At 39.8% G+C, this 20,039-nt stretch overlaps 1 protein-coding gene across 4 annotated transcripts in view; it reads left to right on the top strand.

The window, feature by feature from the left end:
* Positions 1 to 20,039, top strand: part of PIBF1 (progesterone immunomodulatory binding factor 1) — a 239,588-nt gene that overhangs the window by 172,811 nt on the left and 46,738 nt on the right. For all 4 annotated transcript variants that reach the window (XM_070048728.2, XM_070048727.2, XM_089303617.1 and 1 more), the window contains exons 15-16: positions 1,216 to 1,346; positions 10,828 to 10,912. In XM_070048728.2, coding sequence (XP_069904829.2) covers positions 1,216 to 1,346; positions 10,828 to 10,912 — 216 coding nt within the window. The remainder of the gene's footprint in view (positions 1 to 1,215; positions 1,347 to 10,827; positions 10,913 to 20,039) is intronic.

Genomic DNA, 20,039 nt, shown 5'->3' with positions numbered 1-20,039 from the left:
AGGTCTGAGCCAGGAATTCCATCTTGGCCTCCCTCGTGGATGGCAGGAGCCCAAGTATTGGGCCACCCTTCCACCGCATTCCCAGGCCCATCAGTAGGAAGTTGGATCAGAAGCAGAACAGCTGAGACTGAAATCAGTACCCACTAACAGATGCCAGCATCAGAAGCAGAGACTTGGGGCTGATGCTGTGGTGTAGGGGTAAAGCCACTGCCTGAAGTACCAGTATCCCATGTGGGCACCAGTTCGAGTCCTGGCTGCTCCACTTCCAATCCAGCTCCCTGTTATGGCATAGGAAAGCAGTAGAAGATGGCTCAAGTCCTTGGGCCCCTGCACCCACATGGAAGACCCTGATGAAGCTTCTGGCTCCTAGCTTTGATCTGGCCCAGCCTTGGCCATTGTGGTCATTTGGGGAGTGAACCAACTGATGGAAGATCTGTCTATCTCTCCCTCTCTGATTGACTGCCTTTTGAATAAATGAAATAAATCTTTAAAAAAAAAAAAAAAAAAGAATAAGAAGAAACGGAGGCCAGCGCCGCAGCTCACTAGGCTAATCCTCCACCTTATGGCGCTGGCACACCGGGTTCTAGTCCTGGTCGGGGCGCAGGATTCTGTCCCGGTTGCCCCTCTTCCAAGCCAGCTCTCTGCTGTGGCCAGGGAGTGCAGTGGAGGATGTCCCAAGTGCTTGGGCCCTGCACCCCATGGGAGACCAGGAGAAGTACCTGGCTCCTGCCATCGGATCAGCGCAGTGCGCCGGCCGCCGCGGCGGCAATTGGAAGGTGAACCAACGGCAAAAGGAAGACCTTTCTCTCTGTCTCTCTTTCACTATCCACTCTGCCTGTCAAAAAAAAAAAAAAATGGAAAACTAATTATGATATGATTGTATAATTTTTAGTCAAAATAAAGCTAAAAAGATTTTCATTTTTCACTAAAGGGTTTTTATTCTCAGACCAACAAATAGAAAAATTTACGTGTCCCATTCTCAAAATTCATAACTCAATATCTTACTTAAAACTGGACTTCCCTATTTATAATCATTATTACTAAGAATAGCTATATTGATTAATTATTTTTAAAATCTTCAAAGTACACAAGAAGCACTTTTCAGAACAATTCACATAGAAAGTCTTGGTATTCTGCATTTGTGCTGGGGCTTTTTGAATGACTTTAGTTTGTTGTCACATTTTCTAGATTTTAATGAGATTTGTGTTTGTGTAGCTTAACAGGGCCAATTCGCTGTTAAACCAGACTCAGCAACCTTACAGATATCTCATTGAATCAGTGCGTCAGAGAGATTCGAAGATTGATTCACTGACGAAGTGTATAGCTGATCTTGAGAAAGATGTAGGGTAAGTCATCTGTAAATCTTTTATTTGAATCATATAACCATTGTAATCATAATACTGTTATGGAGGAATTCAGATTATAAATTGTGAAGACAAATTTAAATAATAAAGGTATTTTTCATTATAGTGAATATTAACCTTCTCTTAGAAAAAAACAGGTCACCTGACATCACATATTGATAGCCATTTTTTTATGGGATTTCAGTTACCAAAGAGAGAAGGAATATAATCAGATGACCATGTGTAGAGTTAAACCTTAACCACATAAAATGTACACATCTTACGCATTTACTTAGATTTTTTTTACTTAGATTTTTTTTACTTAGATTTTTTTACTTAGATTTTTTCAAAGGAATTTTTAGCCTTTTCTTCCTCTAACCTTTAAGATGAAGTGAGCCATGAACTACCTCATTGTAAATAAGTAAATTCCCTTCACTTCCTTAGTTTCAAATTGTTTTCTTGAGAACTTAACCAAAAGACTTGCTCCATTTATTAGTCATTCAAATTATTTACCTGATCATCTATGTGATCATTTTAATTTTTTTAGGTTGAAATGAAAGAATGGTACTATGTATTTTTCCTTTTATTTTTATTTTATTTATTTGAAAGATGTTATGTATTAAACGGTTTTAACTCATGAATGGTTGGTTAGTTGGCTTGATTGTTGGACTTTAAGATTATTTGAATAATTTAAGCTTTGTGGATAAATTACTTGTTTTTTGAAGGATTTATTTTTATTTATTTGAAGGGCAGAGTGACACAGATAGAGAGAAAGAGATCTTATCTGTTGGTTTGCTCCCCAAACAGCTAAAATGGCCAGAGCTGGGCTAGAAACCTAGAACTCCACCAGAATCTCCTATGTGAGTGCCAGGGGCCCAGATACTAGCGCCATCTTCCACTACCTTCCCAGGTGCATTAGCAGGGATCTGGATCAGAAGCAGAGCACCTGGGACTCAAACAAACACTCTAATATGGGATACTGGCATTGCAGGCGGCGGCCTTACCCACTGTGCCACTTTGCCAACCTCAGTGGAAAAATTATTAGCCCATATAAATATGGAAGCAGAGGATTAGGTAAGAAAGGAAATTGTTAATTAAGGAATTGAAAAACAATAAAGAGGATACTTGTTAAAACCAGGCATCCTAAGGTATATAACCAAAAATATAAAACTATTGGTGATTATCTCTAAATTATGAATATTCTTTCTTATCAATCAGAGTGGTTATCATCTTATTTCCAGAACACCAAAATAATTGACCCAGAACTTTACTTGTGATGTTAATTTTTTTATGATTTGATATAATAACTTAAAATTGTGATTATGCTTTAAACATCAAAATAGGAATGGGCATTTGGCCTAGCAAATAAGACACCAGTTAGGATGCCAGTGTCCCACTTCAGAGTCCCTAGGGTTAACTCCAGCTGCAGCTCCTGATTCCAGCTTCCTGCTAATGCAGACCCTGAGAGGCAGCAGTGACGACTTGGTAGTAGTTGGATTTCTGCCACTCATGAGGAGATTTTGGTGGAGCTTCCAGCTCGTGCTTTTGGCTTCCCAGCCAAGAACCAGTAGATAGGAGCTCACTCTTCTCTGTCTCTGTCTCTGTCTCTCTAATAGATAAGTAAGTAGAAACTTAAGCATCAAAATAAATAACAGTAATTTGTTTCTTGACTAATTTTAAAGTTAAAAACAATATCTATAGTGTATGTAACCAACATTAATAAGTTTGTTCAATTAATTGTTCTATAGGTAGCTATTGGGAACAGTAGAAATTATGTCTTTCATCATTCACTGGACATTTGGTTATCTTAGGGAAATTGAGGAAGGAACCTCAAATAGAACTTTTTCTGTGTTATATGTTTCTGTTATATCTGAAATTTGTTATAATAGTCTGGTTTTTACCTTAATTATCTTGGAGAGTTGATATACAAAAGACCTGAGGAAAAATTAACTCTTTCACAGTTACTTTCAAGTAAATTTATCTGAATATTTAATACTTTAATATAGAGAAACGTAATAGCTAGGAGGAGAAATTTATAAAGAGGAAAAAGTTCATCGCTAGAGATATTAAGCAATTTTGCCTTCATGACTGAGCCAAAATTTTTTTTTTTTAATTTATTTTTCCCCCCAGAGAAACCTTTCACTAAGGAATACAGAAGGAATACAGACTTCCTGCATTTCATAAGTACAACTTTAGGAATATAGTGGTTCTTCCCACTATACCCGCCCTCGCACCCACTCTCTCACCACTCCCCCTCCTCTCTCTCCCATTCCTAGTCCCATTCTCCACCAAAATCTGTTTTTGATTAACTTTATACACAGAAAACCAACTCTATACTAAGTAAAAAGTTCAACAATTTGCACAGTAAAAAAAAAATTTCTCAACAGTCGAAACAAGGGCTGTTCAAAGTCATTGCATCTTGAAGTTAATTTCACTTCTTTTTTTTTTTTTTAGAAACTTAATTAACTTTAATGAAGCACCCAAGAATGATACATCTTTTGGGAGCACTTTGACATAATTATAATACAACTCTTTGAGGACAGAGGTCCTGCATAGGAAGTTAGTGCACAATGACTCTTGTTGTTAATTTAACAATTAACACTCTTATGTATGACGTCAATGATCACCCAAGGCTCTTGACATGAGCTGCCAAGGCTGTGGAAAACTTTTGAATTCCACAAACTCCTTCAGTATTTGGACAGAGCCATAAGCAAAGTGGAAGTTCTATCCTCCCTTCAGAGAAAAAGTACCTCCTTCTTTGATGACCATTTCTTTCCACTGGGGTCTCACCCATGCAGATCCTTCATATAGGACATTTTTTGCCTCAGTGTCTTGGCTTTCCATGCCTGAAATGCAGAGCCAAAATTTAGATCCATATCTGTCTGCTTTCTAATTCTATACTCTTAAATATTATGTTATACTGCCTCCCCATGTTCTAGTCTGAATAAGGGAGGAGTTAACTAATGTAATTAACAAAGAAAAGCCAAAAAAAATAGCGTAGAACAGTGCTGATCACTGTTGAAGCTGGGTGAGAGACATATTCTATTTTCTCTATTTTGAATATTCTTTAATAATTTTTTAAATGGAGCACAGACTGTATAGATAGGTTGTTTATGTTCAAATCTAGTTCAGTACTTAGTTTTGGGCAAGTCAGCAAAACACTCTATATCTCTATTGTCCTATCAAACTTTCTGTAATGACAGACATATTCTATATTTGCACTGGCTGGTATGGTGGGCATTAGCAACATGTAGCTGTTGAGCATTTGAAATGTGGTAGTATTGCTGAGAACTAATGGCCATGACATTGGATGGCACAGCCACTTTCCTCATTGTGAAATGGGAGTGGTGCTAAGAGTACCTAATTTGTATTGGTTGTTCAGAGAATTGAATGATATAATCTTTATAATATACATAGAAATGTGCCTAAACATTTTTAATACTCAATAAATATTTTCAATGATTAGTATATATCTTACATTTAACAAATTTTTCATTGAAAATTCTGTTAAAAATGAAAAAATAGGGCAGATGTTCATCAGAAAGGGGCCCACATCCCATATCGGAGTACATGGTTTAAATCCCAATGGCACTGTGGCATAGCAGGTTAAAGCCCTGGCCTGAAGCTCCAGCATCCCATATGGGCACTGGGTCTAATCCTGGCTGCTCCTCTTCTGATCCAGCTCTCTGCTATGGCCTGGGAAAGCAGTAGAGGATGGCTCAAGTCCTTGGGCCCCTGCACCAACATGGGAGACCTGGAGAAAGCTCCTGGCTCCTGACTTTGGATTGGCTCAGCTCTGGCTGTTGTGGCCATCTGGGGAGTAAACCAGCAGATGGAAGACCCCTCTCTCTGTAACTCTGTTTTTCAAATAAAAAAAAAATTAAATCTTTAAAAAAAATGGGGCTGGGGCTGTGGCACAGCGGGTTAACGCCCTGGCCTGATGTGCTGGCATCCCATATAGGCGCTGGTTCGAAACCCAGCTGCTCCACTTCCAATCCAGCTCTCTGCTATGGCCTGGGAAAGCAGTACAAGATGGCCCAAGTCCTTGGGCCCCTACACCCGTGTGGGAGACCCAGAAGAAGCTCCTGGCTCCTGGCTTTGGATTGGCGAAGCTCTGGCTGTTGCAGCCAATTGGAGAGTGAACCATCGGATGGAAGACCTCCCTCTCTCTCTCTCTCTCTCTCTCTCTCTCTCTCTCTCTCTTTCTCTCTGCCTTTCCTTTCTCTGTGTAACTCTGACTTTCAAGTAAATAAATAAATCTTAAAAAATCACAGCTGCCCACTTCAAATCCAGCTTACTGCTGGTGCACACTTGGGAGGCTGATGGTTCTAGTACTTGAGTTCCAGCCACCCACATCAGAGACCTAGATTGAGTTCCATGCTCCTGGCTTCAGCCTAGCCCATCCCTGGCTGATACTGGCTGATGATGGCATTTAGGGAGTGGGTGAGGATCTCTCTCCATTTGCCTCTCTGCCTTTCAAATAAAATGAAAATAAACAAAGAAATTTTAAGAGAATTTTTTTTAAAGTGAAAAATAACAGCAACAGTGATCTTAAAAGCTATTGCCAATTATGGAGTTTACTGCCAAAGGAACTTTTTGCTACATATCTGATTCCTTTAATGATGCTGATTCATAAATTTATTGTATGCTATTTTAGTAGATTCTGAACTGTTTCATAAGATATGAAATCTACTCTTAATTGAAAAGTCTACCTTCTAATATAAAAATTAAAGTGCTTTCAATAGTTTAATTATGGTATTTGAGATGTTGTTATAGATATTCCCTGGTTACATAAATGAAATGATGTGATGTGACAATGCAGTAAAAACGTCAACTCAACCAACAAGTCAGCTGTAGGATTGGTCACAGTTTCATAAGCCTACAGTTTTATATATGCTCAGTTTTTCACCCCTACTGTGCAAAAATGGCATGTCAAATCCTATAGTGAAAAACATCAGACTGGTTTCTTTTCTCATGGTAAATGTGTTTATGAAGTTTTTAATGTGAACCTCAAGGTATTGTTGTGAAAATTAAATGGGGGCCAGCACTATAACGTAGCAGGTAAAACCGCTGCCTGTAGTGCCGGCATCCCATATGGGTGCCAGTTCGAGTCCCGGCTGCTTCACTTTCAATCCAACTCTCTGCTGTGGCCTGGGAAAGCAATAGAAGATGGCCTAAGTCCTTGGACCCCTGTACCCACGTGGGAGACCCAGAAAAAGCTCCTGGCTCCTGGCTTCAGATCGGCCCAACTCCAGCCATTGTGGCTAGTTGGGGAGTGAACCAGTGGATGCAAGACTCTCTCTCTCTCTTTCTCTTTCTCTCTCTCTCTCTCTCTGCCTCTGCCTTCTATAACTCTGCTTTTCAAATAAATAGATCTTTTTTAAAAATTAAGTGTAGGAACATTTATAAAGTTTCTGGCATGTAAGAGAAACTCAGTAAATATTCTTCCTCTTTCCCTTGTCCTGTATTAATTCAAAATTTAAACATCAGATGGCACATTCAAAAATGTTACTAAGTTATTATTTTCTTAAAAATTCTCATCCCTCTTTCCTGAATTGATATTTTTACTATAAAAATATTTACATCAATTGATTATAAAATATTTTAGCTTCCATAATAAAAACTAAAGAACTGAATAATGTTATGCTTTTCTTAGAAAATTAAACAATGTCATTATACCACACTCACCCTTAGCTAATTTAGATATTTATGCAATATACTCAATTTCTAGAAAGGTAAGAGTAAGTATGCACTAAAATAAAATTGTTATAAACATGTTTAAAGCTAACATTTGAGTTGTCACTATTAACTGCTTTAAATTCCCCTATCATTAAAGTAATAATCCATTTTAAAAGTAGCAGTGTGAACTCTTTGCCACCAAGCCACAAGAGACAGTCTGGGTAATATAGTTTGATTTCTTCTTCAGAACTGAAGGAAGCATGGAAAGAGAATAATTAGCATAAATTTTCTTTCCCTGTTGTCAGTTCTCAGTTTATTCTTAACCAGTAGTTAAAGAAGAAAAGACTACATTGTCAACTTCCCTTACAAGGCTAAGCCAGGGTGTATTGATCCAGGAAGTTAAGGAACAATATATCAGGAATATGTTTTCGTATAGCAGGTGAAACAGAGCCATAAACATGAATTTCTAAGTAATAATTAACAGTGAATTGAACAATTATGGGTGTAATATACCATTCAAGATAAATGTGCTTATAAGGAGATTTGTTTTGTAGTAGCTTTATGAGTCACGCATAGAAGCGTTGTATTTCTAAAGGTAATTTTCCACTGTTATGAAATATGTCTTACGAAGACTAAAATTCTATTGAGTAATTACATACACAATAGCAGTGAATATAGTCATCATATTTTGTTTTAGAGACCCACATGTTGAAGGTGGTCTCCTTTGTGGGTTGAGTCTATTATAAAGAGGACTAAGAAATATATACACCCAGATATGCAAATGATAGAAATGGTGTCTGTGGAGTTCATACTGTTTGTGATAAACCAGTATCTTAGAGATAGAACAAAGTTGCTCTGTAAACCAGTTTATTCACCCGCTTTGTATTCCATGTTATATGGTTAGTTTCACTGTTTAGTTGTAGAATCCTACACTACATATAAGGCATTTGTAAAGAATTAACCAGTCAAAATCCTGTAATTACTTCAACATTCCATTCCCATTACACTACATTTTATTTAGTGGGTCTGTTGATATTTGAGGCACAGAGTGAGCGAGCAAGCTAGAAAGTACACACGTATGCACTGCATGTCACTGTTAGTATACTGTGCAGGTATGTACGAACATAAGTAGGTGTAGAATATGAACACAAACACATGTATGTTCCTTGCTAATTCCTATTTCTGTTTACTGGGTTTTTGCTTTCATTTTGAAAAATAATTTATCTTCAAAATGATTTAGCTAAAGATGGATTGTAATTCTAGAGTTACAAAACCATCTGATCTTTACAGTGCTTTGGGGAATGCAGCAGAACATAGCACTCAGTTTCCTCAACACCATTTTGTTCTTTTCAGCTCGGCAGCTCTGTAGGATCTCTGGCGCCGAACTCCAAAAGTCAGTTTGTTTTTCTGCTGAGCTACCTTACCTTTATTGGCATTTAATTACTGTTTTCCTCTGACGCTTGTTTTTCAACTAAATTACTAATACAGCGTAGCATTTATACAGAGTTTTTATGTCCATCACTTTACATAGTCATCCATTAGATAATTTCCATATCCCCTTGACACACAGGGGTCCTCTTTCCCACTTACAGATGTGGCAGCAGGTTCAGTGGTGTGGCGCGCGTCCTGCTTTACACCGTCCAGGCAAACCAGTGGCACAGCAGGCAACGGATGTCAGAGTTGCACTAGTCTTTCTGCTTAGAGGACAGACCCCAGTGAAGTCCTCAGTTACTAGCAAGGAAGAGAATGTGGATGTCTCCATCTTAAATCCTTGGAATTACCAGTTCTTCCAGAATGTTTACTGCTGTTCCTTGAATTCAAACTGGTGCCTAGTATTTTAAAAATTGACTTGACTTTCCATTTTCTTGTAGTGTAGCCTAAAGATGTTTTACATGCTCAACAAAATAATTCTCATTGATTTTGCCCTCACAAATTTTATCTCAACACTTCAGGAATTATGTTACTTCAGTTTATTATTGCTTTTATTAATAATTATTATAGTTCTAATTGAGTATATCCATTGCACTGGCATTAGAATGTTTCATTTAATTGTTCTAATTAATTTTTCTACATTGAAAAATATACAAAGCAGTCTTCGAATAATTCTTTTTAAATATTATTAGTCCATAAGATGTCTTCTTACCCACTTCTTTTTTTTTTTTAAGATTTATTTATTTATTTGAAAGGCAGAATTACAGAAAGGCAGAGAGAGAGAGAGAATTCTTCCATCCACTGGTTCACTCTTCAGATGGCTGCAACAGCCAGAACTGTGCTGATCCAAAGCCAGGAGCCAGGAGCTTCCAGTGGGTCTTCCATGTGGGTGTAGGGGCCCAAGGACTTGAGCCATCTTCACTGCTTTCCCAGGCCATAGCAGAGAGTTGGATCAGAAGTGGAGCAGCAGGAACTGGAACCAGCGCCCATTGTGGGATGCCGGCACTGCAGGTGCACTGCAGGCGGTGGCTTTACCAGCTGTGCCACAGTACCAGCCCCCTTACCAACTTATAGATCATATCAAAGGGAAAGTCACAATGACAATTTCAAAACTGATTATTGAAGTAAGAATTTGAAGACAAAAATTCTTTTCCCAACGTGACCACAGACCAACTATCAGCTTCATTTACTTAACCCAATTCTATGCCTGTAAATTAAGCATTTTTTAAATTATAAAATGCTGCTTTCAATTTTAAGGATAAATGTCTTAACTTCCAATATCTGTGTTTTAATATTTTATCCAAATATACCTCTTTTTGCATTTCATGTAAGTCCTACTTCATCTTTTTAACATTTCGGTGGTAGTCATCTTTAAAACACTAATTTTATGCCCTTTCTAGGCAGAAAAATATTCTCTGAATGCAACTTAGTTGTACTGAAAATGATTATTAAAAGAAAAAGAAGGGCAGACGTTTATCCTTGCTATTAAAATGCCCATATCCCACATCATTGTGCCAGGTTTGATTCCCATCTTCAGCTCTTAACTTCACACTAATGCAAACCCAGAGGCAGCCGTGACAGCTCAAATAATTGGGTTTCTGCCACCCACATGGGAGACCTGGATTGTAATTCTGGCTCTGGGCTTCAGCCCAGCCCAGCTCAGCCCAGCCTAGCCCTTGCAGGCATTTGGAGAGTAAACCTGAGGATGGGAGCTTCCTCTGTTACTGTATTCTCTCTGTCTCTCTTCCTCTTTCTCTCTCTCTGCCTCTCAACTAAATAAATATTTTTTATTAATATTTTGTTGTTGTTGTTATTTAAATAAATAAATAAATTAGGGGAGCCAGTGTGTTGGTGCATTGGTTTAAGCCACTGCCTGTCTTTCTGGCTTCCCATATGTGAGCTGCTCCACTGCTGATTCAACTCCCTATTAATGTGCCTGGGAAAGCAGCAAAAGATGACCCAAGTATTTCAGTCCCTGCCACCCACATGAGAAACCCAGATGGAGTTCCAGGCTCCTGGTTCCAACATGGCCCAGATCTGGCTGTTGTAGCCATTTGGGGAATGAATCAGCAGTTGGAAGATCTCTTTCTGCCTCTATTTCTCCCTCTCTCCCACTCTCCCTTTCAAATAAATAAATCAGTCTTGAAAACAATAAATAAATCTTTTTAAAATTTGTTTTTAATTTTTAAAAAATCTCAACAAAATAGCTAGCTCATTCAATAAGAAACATTACAGCCATGGTATTTTTATGAACTGTAAATTTATCTTGAATTAAAACCATAATAATTATGTTTATTCTTTTGCAGTTTACTGTTTATTAACTAAATATACACTCAGTGATGACTTTTTAAAACTTTGTTTTTTTTTTTTCCAGTAATCTAAATAAAGAAAAGTCAGCTTTACTACAGATGAAGAATCAAATGGCATTAGATTTAGAACAACTTCTAAATCACCGTGAGGTACTTTGTCTACATTACCATACATTTTCCTATTTTAGACTTTTTCGCAATCAATCTTGGGTGAACTTTCTGGATACTAGTTGTCTACATCCATTAATGGTATCTCCCATTTGCATCTCACTGTGATCTCAACCTTTTTATTCAACTTGGGTTATGCTTCATTCCTAGAATTAATTCTTACTCCTGAACTGCCCCTTCTTTTAGACCAATATTGCTTTCTTCATATCTCTGTTGCTGAATTTCCACTTTATTTAATAAGTATGTTTTATCTCTTTCTGCCACTAGATAGTAAACTTTCTTGTGTATACCTCTGTCTTATTTATCATTATGTGCCCAGGTCCTAGTATTTGATATTTCTGTTGAGCTTTTAAAGTTCATAAAGTTCTTTTATTTTTTTTTCATTTGTTGCTCACCAAAAAAATTTTGAAGTATAATCCTCACTTTATAAAAGGAGAAATGAGTTTTAAGTGGCTAGCTCAAGGCCACTTAGTAACTGTAAGATAATCCCAGTTTTATTGAGTCATTAAGTCAGATAATTGAGGTATAATATGCAAACAGTAAGATTAGCCTTCTTAGCATGCATTTTGTGACTTTTGATAAATGCACACAGTGTGTAACCACCACCACAATCAATACATTAGAATAGTTCCATCACCCCCAAAAAGTTTCTCATGTCCCTTTAGTAATTAACCTCAACCCCAAGTCCTCAACCAACCCCAAGTCCCAACAACCACTTATCTATCTTCTATACCTAAAGTTTTACCTTTTATACCATTTTATACAAATGAAATTATCATTCTGTAACTTTTGAATATGGCTTTATTCATTTTCTGAGTATTCATTCATTATGCTTGTACCCAGTTTGATCCTTAAACCACTTGACAGACATTTGAACTATTTCCCTTTTGAAGCAACTACAAATAAAATAAATACATATAATAATAATTATATATACATTATAATGTAATGAATAAAGCATCTATAGACAGTCACGTTCAGGTTTTTTGTGTAAATGTAAATTTCCATTTCTCTTAAGTAAACACCCAAAGCAGATTGCCAGGTTATGTAGCAAATATATGTTTACATTTATAGAAAACTGCCAACTTTTCCAAAGTGAGTGACTTTTGCATTTCCACCCACAGTGATGAGAGTTCTAGTAGCAATGCATCCTCACCAACAATTGATATATTGAAACCTAGTGATTTAGTCCTAAGTATTATTGCCACTGAACCATCATATCACTGCCTCGTGTTAACCATCTTTTTTACCATTTTGTTATTCTAAAAGAGAAGGAAATGTTTAAAACAGATCTTTGGTTTATGAGTGTTCTTAAGATACTATTTCCTAGTCTGGGAAAGGTATACCAGATGTATTGGAAAAAATTATTGGAATAATATTATTGAGAGAGATGAACCAGGAACTGTTACTGGAAGTAGTTCAAAGTTACATATGCTAGAAATGGTGTCAGGGGAATTGGAGGATTTTCTGTATTTTAGATATGTCTGTTGGAGTGAATTCTCTAATAAATATCTTTTGGTGGGGGGGGTGCAGATAGTGTGGGGCAGGAAGAAAAAGAGAGCTTCTATCTGCTGGTTCCCTCTCCACATGCCAGCAGTGACCCCGACACACACACCTGGAACTGAAGCTGGAGGCAGGAACTCAGTTCAGATCTGCCATGTGAGTAGCAGGGACCTAACCACTTGAGCCATCACCGGCTGCCTCCCCAGAAACGTATTTTGCAGGAAGCTAGAATCAGGAGCGTAGCTGGGCTCAAACTTAGGCACTCCAGTGTGGGATGCAGGTGTCCCACGTAGCATCTTAACCACAAGGCCAAACTTCCCCCTCCCCGCCGAGAGGTGTCACCTACGGGATGGGTTAAAAGGATGAGAAGGTGTCCTAGACTGGACTCAGAGGTAACCTCTAGGTGGATAAGGCAGTCTAACAATAGGTGACAGCTGGGAAACCCTTCTCTGGAAGTACTTTTTCTTCTGTCTCTGACATTCCAGACTACATCACTTTTGTCCCAGGAATATTGCCTTCAAATAATTGTTTCTTACTGTGAAAGCCTGATTTATTCACCATGTGGAATCTTCACAAATGTTTTTCAAACTGAGTATTTAAGAGATAGTGGCTGGAAACGACTACTTAGTTATATCAGGTACATTTTTTCCAGAAAGCTGCATAACAAATATTTTTTAGAGTGGCAATTATCATTTGATTTAAATTATTATGAGACTTTGAAAAATATATAAGCAATTTTAATTTATGTATTCTCATACATCATTCTTGAAATCACATTATTCCTGTATCCAAATAAAAACTGAAATGCTAGGGGTGGGTGTTAGGAATGATAGATGAAGCCACCACTTGGGATGCCTGCATCCTACACTGGAGTGCCTGTTCCAGTCTCAGCTGCTCTGCTTGCCCTCTAGCTCTCTGCTAATACACCTGGGAAGCAGCAGATGGTGGCTGAATTCTGTGAGTTCCTGCCAGTCATGTGGGCTCAGATGGAGTTCCTGGGCCCAGCCCCAGCTATTCCAGCCATCTGGGGAGTGAAGCAGCAGGTGGTTTATCCCTTCCTCTCTCTCTCTCCCTCTCTCTATTATTCTTTTAGGTAAATCTGTTTCAAAAGGGGGGGGGGGGTTAAAAAGCTCTGTACTGAGTGGATTGAAAAGAAAATATGTTTAAGCATGCAAAGTAATGCAAACAAAAATGAAACTATTCATATAAATGGCCTACTGTCACAGCACACTGATGCAATTAGTATGGGTGCATACCTGATAGTTGTCAGTTAATTTCTGTATGTTTGACAATGTAGCTACATAAGCAATTACATCTTTTTTTTTTTTAGCCTACTCCTCTGAGTTTCTAATTTTTTTTTTAAGAATTATTTTATTTATTTGAGGCCGACACTGCGGCTCACTTGGCTAATCCTCCTCCTGCAGCACTGGCACTCGGGTTCTAGTCCCGGTTGGGATGCCGGATTCTGTCCCGGTTGCTCTTCTTCCAGTCCAGCTCTCTGCTGTGGCCCAGGAAGGTAGTGGAGGATGGCCCAGGTCCTTGGGTCCTGTGCCTGCATGGGCGACCAGGAGGAGGCACCTGGCTCCTGGCTTCAGATTAGCACAGCGTGCCGGCCGCAACGCGCCTGCCATAGCAGCCACATTGGGGGTGAACCAATGAAAAAAGGAAGACCTTTCTCTCTGTCTCTCTCTCTCTCACTGTCTAACTCTGCCTGTCAAAAAAATAAATAAATAAATAAATAAATTTTTTAAAAAGAATTATTGTATTTATTTGAAAGACAGAGTTACAGAGAGAGGTAGAGCCCAGAGAGAGGTTTTTCATTCCACTGATTCACTCCCCAAATGACCACAGTGGCCAGAGCTGAGCTGATCCAAAGCCAGGAGCCAGGAATTTCTTCCAGGTCTCCTACGCAGGTGCAGGGGCCCAAGAACTGAGGCCATCTGCTGCTGCTTTCCCAGGCCACAGCAGAGAGCTGGATCGGAAGAGGAGCAGCCATATGGGATGTGGGCGCTGCGGGCTGGAGCTTTAACCCACTGCGCCACAGCACTGGCCCCCAATTACATCTTAATAATCCAGTGTTGAGGCTTTTTATAGTGCCAAACATCTAAAGAAAAGCAAGTTTTTTTTCTTTTCACAGCAAAATAAAAATTAAAGTTTAGTGAAAACAAATTTGATACAAATTATTCATCTTTTTCTAAGAAATCATGTAATGCCAGCTTAGTGTGCGAGGTGCAAAGGCTTGAGCAAACTGCGTATGGAATTGCTGGGGACCCTTGGAAGTGCTTGGCTGTTCACGCGAACATTTACCTAACAAAACAGTCTGCAGAATCAATTTGTTTATTTTATGGCTCTGAGGACCATGCATTGAGAATAGCCACTAGGTAACAGTTGGACAAGGATAACTCTGGTAAATATATTTTGAAATTGAGAATCAGGGCTGAGGCTAGGCTGGGGAAAGAAAGGCACCTTGTGCACAAAGTGTAAGGGGACACCCATTCTCAGGTTAGTGTAAAGTGTGGGGTTGGCATCTGGGAGCTACTATCCCCTGACTAATTGTACCCAAAGCTGGCTTGACTCACTTATCTAATATGATTATCTAATATGAGTCATGATTTAATCCACTAAATTTTGACAGTTTAACCCAGTTTTTTCAAAAAAAAGATCACATGAACATTTTAAAGTTTTTTGTTTTCTTGTTTGTGCAGATAACGCTAGCTTTAGCTCTTTAAGCAGTGTTAGTTCTGATAAGAATATATATTTTCATGTAATATGAAATGAGATCACCAAATTATTTATAAAAACTGTGCAACATGTGGGTCAGGGTCACATGCTGACTCAAATATAATACCTTAAAAGGTTACCTGCTCTCGGGGCCAGTGCTGTAGCATAGCAGGTAAAGCCGCCACTTGTAGTACCGGCATCGCATATGGGTGCCCGTTCGAATCTCAGCTGCTCCACTTCCGATCCAGCTCTCTGCTATGGCCTGGGAAAGCAGTAGAAGATGGCCCAAGCCCTTGGGCCCATGTACCCACGTGGGAGACCAGGAAGAAGCTCCTGGCTTCGGATTGGCACAGCTCCAGCTGATGCAGGCAATTGGGGAATGAACCAACCTCTCTCTCTCTCTCTCTCTGCTTCTCCTTCTCTCTGTGTGTAACTTTGACTTTCAAGTAAATAAATCTTTAAAAAAAAATTAAAGATTATCTACTCTCACGTAGTTAAGTTGTAGTCTAAGGATTTCCAGGAATGGATAGTGGACTCTTATGCTATAAATTTTTCATATTGATACATTGAAAAAATAATCATGGGGGCTGAGGCTGATATTGTGGCATCTTGGATTAAGCCACTGCCTACAATGCCAGCAACCGACATCGGAATGCTGGTTTGAGTCCCGGCTGCTCTGCTTCTGTTTCAGCTCTCTGTTAATGCACCTGGGAAGGCAGCAGAAGATGATCCAAGTGCTTTGACCCTTACCATCTATGTTGGTGACTGGGTGGAATTCCTGGCTCCTGGCTTCAGCTTCACCCAACCTAGGCCATTACAGCCATTTAGGGAAGACATTCCCCATGCCACCCCCCACCCTGGTCTAACTGCCTTTCAAATAAATAGATAAATCTTTGAAAAGTAATAACTATATGTGTTTGGAATTGAGTGAGGTGTTAGGTGATTTTAAGCCTCAACTCTTCGTTAGGGAAAATATACTAGTCTAGGGGCCAACGTTGTAACATAGCTGATAAAGCTGCTGCCTGTGGTGCAAGTGTCCTGTATGAGCACTGGTTTGAATCCCAGCTGCTCCACTTCCAATCCAGCTCCCTATTAATGTGCCTGGGAAAGCAGCAGAAGACAATCCAAATACTCAGGCTCCTGCACTCACGTGGGAGACCAGGAAGAAGCTCCTGGCTCCTGGCTTCAACCTGGCCCAGCCCCAGCTCTTATGCCATTTGGATAGTGAACCAGTGGACAGAAGATCTCCTCTCCTTACCTCACTATAACTCTATCTTTCAAATAAAGAAAATATATCTTAAAGAAAAAACAAAAAAGATGTAGGCACTGTGGCACAGCAGGTTAAAGCCACAGCTTGCAGCACCAGCATCCCATATGAGTACCAGTTCAAGTCCCGGTTCCTCCACTTCCAACCCAGCTCCCTGCTGATGTCCCTGGGAAAGCAGCAGAGGAGAGCCCAAGTCCCTGGGCCCTTGCACCCACATGGGAGACATGGAAGAAGCTCCTGGTTACTGGCTTCGACCTGGTTGTTGTGGCCATTTGGGAAGTGAACAAGCGAATGGAAGATCTCTCTCCTCTCTTTCTGTCTCTCCTTCTCTCTCTGTAACTCTGCCTTTCAAATAAAATAAACAAATCTTTTATTTAAAAAAAGAAAATACATGTATGTCAATTTTTAAAGATTTATTCATTTTTTGAAAGGCAGAGTTATAGAGAGAGAGTAGGAGAGACAGAGAGAGAGATTTTTTTATCCACTGGATACTACTCAAATGGCCACAATGGCTGGAGCTGGGCCAGTCCGAAGCCAGGAGCCAGGAACTTCTGGATCTCCCTCATGGGTGCAGGAGCCCAGGGACTTGGACCATCTTCCACTGCTTTCCCAGTTGCATTAGCAGAGGACTGGATCTGAAGTAGAGCAGCCAAGAGTCAAACCTGCACCCATAAGGGATGCTGCCATTGTAGGTCATGACTTAACCCGCTGCACCACAGCGCCAGCCCCTAGTCCAATAATTTTTAAATAATAGAAATGGGAAGTGAGGTTGGGTATGGAGAAAAATACTTTATTTGAGGTTGCATTTTCAGACTATAAAGATCATTTGGGTTAGATAAATATATTAAGTTAAGATCTGCACAATTATTAACTAAAAAATGTGGTCATTAATTGAGTTGAGATCTCATACCTGTCCACACCCCTTCATTCTAAATTCTCCACATCTTGTCCTGCATTCAGTGAAACCTTCATAATACAGATTGACAAGAAAAGGCAAAATAACTCCACCCCCAGAATTCCTTCTAATAAGGCACACTTTAATGTCGGGTCCTCAGTTTTTATACACAATCAAAACGAAGTCTGGTCTTATCTCTTTGTTTTCTAAAACTGTTTAAGGTAGTCTAAGTACTTCCACATATGTACTTTCACATATGACAGTATTGCTTAAGTTAATCTTCACTAAAGTCACTGATGAACGTCTGCATTATTATTCCCATTGTGATAGATAAAGCTAATACTGATACTATTTAAGTAACTTAACCATGAGTGCATATTGTGAAAACTAAAAGCAAATCCATTTTTTTCTGAATAAAAAAAGCTTTTGTTCTTCCATTTACACAAAAATCTCATGAATTATTGCTTACATTAGTTCAAGGAAAATTTTTACCTCTGTTAGATGAAGTTACATCTTTCTTTTTGTCAAAAAATGAAAGCTTTGGAATTTAACATGTTTCCTTTTTGTCTTAGTTTCCAGAAAACTCACAGCAGAATGTCTTATACAGGTGTTATTATCTTTCTGTTTTCATTTCTGATGTCTCAGAATAACTTTCTATTTCCATCAAGTGGGTTGTAATCTGTTGTCTTCACTTGACTAGGACTCTAAGACCTACTGAATGTAAATAGAACATAAAACTAAATAATCTGGTATTTTTAAAAAGATTTATTTATTTATTTGAAAAGCAAAGTTACAGAGAGGCAGAGACAGAGAGAGAGATAGGTCTTCCATCCACTGATTCACTCCCTGAAATGGCCACAATGGCCATAGCTGAGCTGATCCAAAACCAGGAACCAGGAGCTTCTTCCGGGTCTCTCATGTGGTTACAGGGGCCCAAGGACTTAGACCATCTTCTACTGCTTTCCTAGGCTATAGTAGAGACCTGGATCAGAAGTGGAGCAGCCAGGACACAAACTGGCACCCTTATGGGATGCCAGCACTGCAGATGGCAGTTCTACCCACTACACGACAGCGTTGGCCTCAGGTAATTAGGTTTAAAAAAGAGGTCAAAGAAAAAGATCAACAAGTATGACCTCACTGTTAGATAATAGTAGCAGAACTTAAAACATTCAGCTTGAAAAGATTTTTTTTAAGATTTTTTTTTATTTGAAAGGCAAAGTTAGAGAGAAAGAGAGAGAGAGAGAGAGAGAGAGAGGTCTTCCATCCACTGGTTCACTCCCTAAGTGGCCAAAAGACCAGGCCGGCCCAGGCCAAAGCCAGGATCCAGGAGTGTCTTCCAGGTCTTCCGTGTAGATGCAGGGGCACAAGTATTTCAGCCATCTTCTGCTGCTTTCCCAGGTGCAATAGCAGGGAGCTGGATCGGAAGTGGAGCAACCGGAACTCAAACCAGTGCCCATATGGGATACCAGTGCTACAGACAATGGCTTAATCCACTATGCCACAACACTGGCCCAGAAAAGATTCTGAGAGCAAGAAATCTGATTTCTTAGAATGACTTTGTTCTTGAGCTTGTCTCTCAGGAGTCTGCATTAATTGTCTTTATTTTTCATCCATTTTTATCCACTCAGATGTTCCTTAAAGAAGCAAGGTTTAGCCGGCGCCGTGGCTCAATAGGCTAATCCTCCACCTTGCGGCGCCGGCACACCGGGTTCTAGTCCCGGTCGGGGCGCCGGATTCTGTCCCGGTTGCCCCTCTTCCAGGCCAGCTCTCTGCTATGGCCAGGGAGTGCAGTGGAGGATGGCCCAGGTGCTTGGGCCCTGCACCCCATGGGAGACCAGGAAAAGCACCTGGCTCCTGGCTCCTGCCAGGATCAGCGCGGTGCGCCGGCTGCAGTGGCGGCCATTGGAGGGTGAACCAACGGCAAAAGGAAGACCTTTCTCTCTCTGTCTCTCTCTCTCACTGTCCACTCTGCCTGTAAAAAAAAAAAAAAAAAAAAAAAAAAGAAGCAAGGTTTGCTGCTCACCTTTGGGAATTTTTTTTCTGTGTGTGTGGTTTTTTTTGTTTGTTTGTTTGTTTTTGTTTTTTTTTTTTGACAGGCAGAGTGGACAGTGAGAGAGAGAGAGAGAGAGAGAGAGAGAAAGGTCTTCCTTTGCCATTGGTTCACCCTCCAATGGCCGCTGCGGCCAGTGCACCGCACTGATCCGATGGCAGGAGCCAGGTACTTCTCCTGGTCTCCCATGGGGTGCAGGGCCCAAGCACTTGGGCCATCCTCCACTGCACTCCCTGGCCATAGCAGAGAGCTGGCCTGGAAGAGGGGCAACCAGGACAGAATCCGGCACCCCGACCGGGACTAGAACCCGGTGTGCCGGCGCCACAAGGCGGAGGATTAGCCTAGTGAGCCGCAGCGCCGGCCCACCTTTGGGAATTTTAATTCTGCTTGTCTTCGTATGAGGGGAGTCTTCAAAAAGTTTATGGGAAACATGTATAATGAAAAAAAAAATTACATATGGATTTCAGTATTTTTTTACCAAAATACACTTACCCTTTAATTCCATTTTCTAAGAACATACACATATTTGGATATGTGTATGTAGAATATAAGCTTTTGAGACAAGAAAAAGAATTTTTAACCAACCAACTGCCTGATAGACTACTGAGATCAGTTTTAAGAAACTGATATAAAAACTGCTTCCTCATGGTTTTTGGAATTAAATATTAAGAAT

The sequence above is a fragment of the Oryctolagus cuniculus genome, chromosome 9, assembly GCF_051225735.1.
Source record: "Oryctolagus cuniculus isolate XC-2025 breed Fujian yellow rabbit chromosome 9, ASM5122573v1, whole genome shotgun sequence".
In the NCBI taxonomy this organism is placed as follows: Eukaryota; Metazoa; Chordata; class Mammalia; order Lagomorpha; family Leporidae; genus Oryctolagus; species Oryctolagus cuniculus.
The sequence above is the reverse complement of the archived record's forward strand: the minus strand, read 5'-3'. Positions and strand labels throughout refer to the sequence as shown.